The sequence below is a fragment of the Thunnus thynnus genome, chromosome 18 (genome assembly GCF_963924715.1).
Source record: "Thunnus thynnus chromosome 18, fThuThy2.1, whole genome shotgun sequence".
Lineage (NCBI taxonomy): Eukaryota > Metazoa > Chordata > Actinopteri > Scombriformes > Scombridae > Thunnus > Thunnus thynnus.
In genome coordinates this window covers 12,629,338-12,634,196 of record NC_089534.1, presented here as the reverse complement: position 1 = coordinate 12,634,196, position 4,859 = coordinate 12,629,338, and the positions used below count along the sequence as shown (strand labels likewise).

Here is a 4,859-nt window from a genome sequence, read left to right as displayed (position 1 = left end):
TAGGGATGCACTGATCCAATCTGCCGGTAGTGGAACGAGCATCGGCCATAACATGACCAATAGAATGTACATCAAATATAGTTTCCTTGTCGATGCAGTTACACTGTAAAATTCAGCGTTTACACTATTAGTTACATTTATACAGTCATGGCGGGCTGCCAACAAAGTTTTTAATGCCACAGCAATGCCTTGCCTCATGTTGACTTACGTATAGAAAGTATTCAAATGAGTTCTGCACAGTCAAGTTTACAGTTTTTAAATGTGCAGAAAGAGGAAACTGGAATTTTGGAAGCTGCCCTGAGTTGAGGAATCAGATCTTACTGTTGGGAAAGACGTTTTATTGTTGAATATGACTAAACATTTGGTTTTTCTGGTTAGCCAAGTGCTTGTGTTTCTTCCCAGATCTCAGCAATCCCTTAACTGGAAATCAGACACATACAGTGAGTAGACGTTTTGTTAATTTCCACTGGTTTCCTTTCAGTTTCTCATTGACTTGAGAACTGTACAGTCTTCTATTTGCATTCTTCACTCTAGTCCTCACATGACATAATAGTTGATTTCAAGCTGTTGAAATCGGACTAATCTTATGATGTATCTTTCTGCAGCAAATTTTCCATTTCAGGGAATCCTGCAGAGGTGAACAGACACAGTGGGATAATGCATAAACCCAAAGTGGTTTTCAAAAAATTTCGTAACGACTGATTCAGCAAGACAGACAAGAAACCTGTTTTGCTTCCTCCCTGTGTTCCTGGTTATTTCTTCCTCTTGTCATTCAACTCACATTGTCACATATGCAGACGGTTTTTATGTCTGATTTGAGTGTACTGATGAATCGATTTGTGGTACATTTACATAAGGCCCAGACATTTTTATGCATGAGAGGACTACAGCGCCTCTCCGACTATCCTTATTTTTTTTCTGCAAGGTGATGAAGGAGCTCTTGAAGCATCTGCCTCCTCTCTTCTCTCCATCTTTTGCTGCCTCTAGATGCCACTTTCCTCACTTATATAAACCATCTCTCCTCTTCATTGTCCTGTGCTTTGCATCTACCTTCCATCTCTGCGGTTCACCCTGTAAGTATACCTCTGCCTGCTTTTAGGGTCAGCCTCCCGGTGTGCACAGCATCCCCTCCACCTCTCTGCATCATTCTGACGAATGTGTTTGCTGATTTCAAAGCACAGATTGTGAGAATGTTATTCACTGCAAACAAAAATATCTGTAGCAACGACGCACTTTCTGATTATGATGTGTTCTAGCCTATATTTCCATCTGTTTTTTAGAGAAGGTGGATGACACACAACACATATGGGGAGAGGGTAGTGAGAGAAATAAAAAAAAGAAAGAAAGCAGAAGGAAGGGACGAGGAGGAGAGCGGCACAGTAGGGAGGGAGGACAGGGGGCAGGGCGGAGGTGGGGGTTTTACAGATGATCTGCCACACGCTGGCATGGTTATGGCATCAGAGAAACAGATCCAACCGTCACATGGATTCCACCTCGGTGCGCTGACACCTGTGACGATGTGTAAAGTTTGGAGATGGTGAGACTGTGAGCTGCGGCCAAGGTTAAGATCACACTTTGCTCACTGACGGATATAAACTGTTATCTCTACATATCTTAGTGGACAGAACAAGCCTGAAAAAGAAGAACACAGTAATCATTTTTTAATTTTATTCCACCTTTTATTCGCCAGATACGCCCCGCTGAGGCCAAAAAACATGTTTTGCAAGGGAGTCCTGGCCTGGATGGCAGCATAAAAAGCTGCAGACATGATAATACAAATGCAGACAAATAGATACGCTAAAACTAAAAAAGGCTAAAATGAGCTTGAGACAATTATTTATTTACAATAGATCGTCTTGAAATATCAGATACCTCAATTCAATTTGGTACTGAAACAGTCATTTTAAACATACCTGCAACTGAACGTGGCTCTTCTGGACCCTTAATTGGTATCACTTATTAAATTATTCATTTAATACAATTTAATACAAAAGTCTTGCTACCTTTGTAAAGTGCAAGATATTGGCCTAAATATACAGATAATGGGTTAAAAAATCACGTTTTAACTATTTCTAAATGTTTAAATATCTTGACATTTTTTAAGTGCTGTTAGCAGATTATACAACACTATACTAGACTCTCTACCGTTTCTCATATTGTGTTCAATGTTCAGGGGCCCAACCAGAGCAGAATGACTCATCCAGCCTACAGTCTGTGTGAATCCAGCTCCGTCTAGTGGCTGCAGAGGCTCCTACACTCGCTACAGGGAGAAGTGAGTTCACAGACTGTGAATGAAGTGAAGTCAGATGTTTTTTTTTTTTTTTCCTTTCTGACTTTCATGACCATCCGTGCGTTCAGCTACAACCAATTAAAACTAATCCAAGTGTCTGACATTGATATAAAAAACATCCATCCACTGTCATGTTTTGTCGACACGTGGATTGAAGACGCTGTAATTCAGACAGCTTCGAGCGTCTCTCTCTCTCTGTCTCTCTCTCTCTCTCTCTCTCTCGCTTTCTCTCTCTCTCTCTCTCTCTCTCTCCCTCTTTCTCTCTCTTTCTCTCTCTCTCTCTCTCTCTCTGGATCTTTGAAGCCCAGAGTTGACGGGAGGTAATCCCCACCATGTGAGTGGGCGGTGCGGGTACCGGAGGCGTGTTTTTTCTCTTTTTTTCCCCATTATTCAAATGCTGCTGTACCTATAAAAAGAGTGCCTACGTGCGTCAGATAGTTTTCTCCAATGGGTAAAGGTGACTAAATAGGCTACTAGTTGTCTCTTTCGCCGGCCCAGTCGCATCCTATCGGAAGGGGAAGAGATGATGCACGACTCTGGCGGTGTCCAAATGGCGAGGGCGCTGAAGCATGCAGCCCTGTGCCTGATGCTGCTGCCCCGGTTCCTCCTTGCCGCCGTCATGCTGTGGCTCCTGGATTTCTTGTGCATAAGGAAAAAAGTGTTGCTGAAAATGGGAGAGAGGCAGGACAGCCCGGACGACCCGCCGGTGTGCGTCTCTGACTCTAATAAGATGTTCACCTTGGAGTCCCTCAGGGCCGTGTGGTACGGCCAGAAATTGGACTTTCTCAAATCTGCGCACCTCGGGAGCGCTGCGCCCAACACCGAAGTGGTGCTGGTCCAGGAGCGGAGGAGGGTTCGGATCTTAGACTGCATGAAAGAGAAGAGACCGCTCATTCTTAACTTTGGCAGCTGCTCCTGACCGCCATTCATGACGCGCCTGGCGGCGTTTCAGCGCGTCATGAGCCAGTACGCAGACATTGCGGACTTTTTAGTAGTATATATCGAGGAGGCGCATCCGTCGGACGGCTGGGTGAGCTCGGACGCTCCTTATCAGATCCCCAAGCACCGCTGCTTGGAGGACAGACTGAGTGCCGCTCAACTGATGCTCACCGAGATGCCCGGGAGCAACGTCGTGGTGGATAATATGGACAACTCATCCAACGCCGCGTACGGAGCATACTTTGAGAGACTTTACATCGTGAGGGATGAGAGAGTGGTGTATCAGGGGGGCAGAGGTCCAGAAGGATACCGGATTTCTGAGCTCAGAAATTGGCTGGAGCAATACAGGAACGATTTGGTGAATTCACAAACAGCGGTGCTCCATGTGTAGTTGAAGATGCTGAACTGCCTGCTGCTCTGCCCATTCTGCTTAGATGTCCAACCCACAGTGCAAAATATTCAGATGCTGCTATCAAATGTTCACACATGGCACATTATGTTGTTTTCCTCGCGTAAAGATATTCAGGACTCTTTGAGAAAATGTTGAAGCCTATAGGCTGTAGGCTGTTATGTTGTGCTTGTATTGACCTTAATTGATTGCTCATAGCGATTTTTTTTTTTTTTTTTTTGTATGGAAAAGTCTTGAATCAGGTGAAACTGGATTCAGTTAGTGATCACTATTTTTCTACAATACAGATATGTAAGTGTGTGTGTGCGTGTGTGTGTGTGTGTGTGTGTGTGTGTGTGTGTGTGTGTGTGTGTGTGTGTGTGCGTGCGTGTGCGTGTGTGTGTGTCAGGCTAATATCTCACTCTGGTGTTTCTGTGAAGTTCGGTTTTTAAAAGGCAAAGCCAGAAAACCGACACTGATGTTTCTGACACCGGGAGTGGGTCCATATTAGCAGGATGCCTTCCTCGACGATCGACTGCCAAACGATGTAATGTTCAAACGATGTAATTGAACAAATGTTTTTAATAAATGTCAGATCACACATTGATACACTGTCGACTTAAAAACATCTTAAAGATCTTCCTATTTATCTTTTTTTTCCCGGGTAATACACAAGAAAAAAAAGGATGAATATACGTTTAAACTCTCATTTTTGTGTGTGGCCAATTACAATATGAGTTTGCCCCCATATTTAGTGACGTCATGCACCTTTATCAGATGCTCCATGTTTGTTCATGTGATCACCTTTCTATGATTGTTTATCTCACTGTTGTGGTGTTTTTTCAGACTTGACCTCCTCTCTCTAGTCTCCTCTATTCAGGCATATTCAGGTCAAAGTGATCCACCATTAGCATAGTAATCTAGTGTAATACTGTGTCCTTATGGCTAATTAGTAAATCATTCACTCTTAATTAACCCACTTTCAGCCGTGAAACGTGAAAAAAGGGGGGCTAGGCATCACTTTTTCATGTGCGGGGCAAAGGACGAGTCATGTTTATTTATATCGCTCTATAGAAGAGGGTTGTTTAATGTTGTGTGAAATGGTTAATCAGAAGTGATCAAGACTCATGAAAGCAATGTGATGATCAATTGAAAGGCAAGGGTTAGAAAAAAGCCTCAGAAGAATTTCAAATTTTTACAAAAAGTGCTTTGAAATTGGGGAGAGGGGGGTTTCTGAATTTA

At 43.4% G+C, this 4,859-nt stretch overlaps 1 protein-coding gene across 1 annotated transcript; it reads left to right on the top strand.

Annotated features, from left to right (window-relative positions):
• The first annotated feature begins 2,106 nt into the window (after positions 1 to 2,106).
• Positions 2,107 to 4,224, top strand: LOC137169627 (thyroxine 5-deiodinase-like). Its single transcript, XM_067572903.1, has one exon. It carries the CDS (start codon positions 2,814 to 2,816, stop codon positions 3,618 to 3,620), a length of 807 nt encoding a protein of 268 aa, XP_067429004.1. The 5' UTR covers positions 2,107 to 2,813; the 3' UTR covers positions 3,621 to 4,224.
• Positions 4,225 to 4,859: the final 635 nt, after the last annotated feature.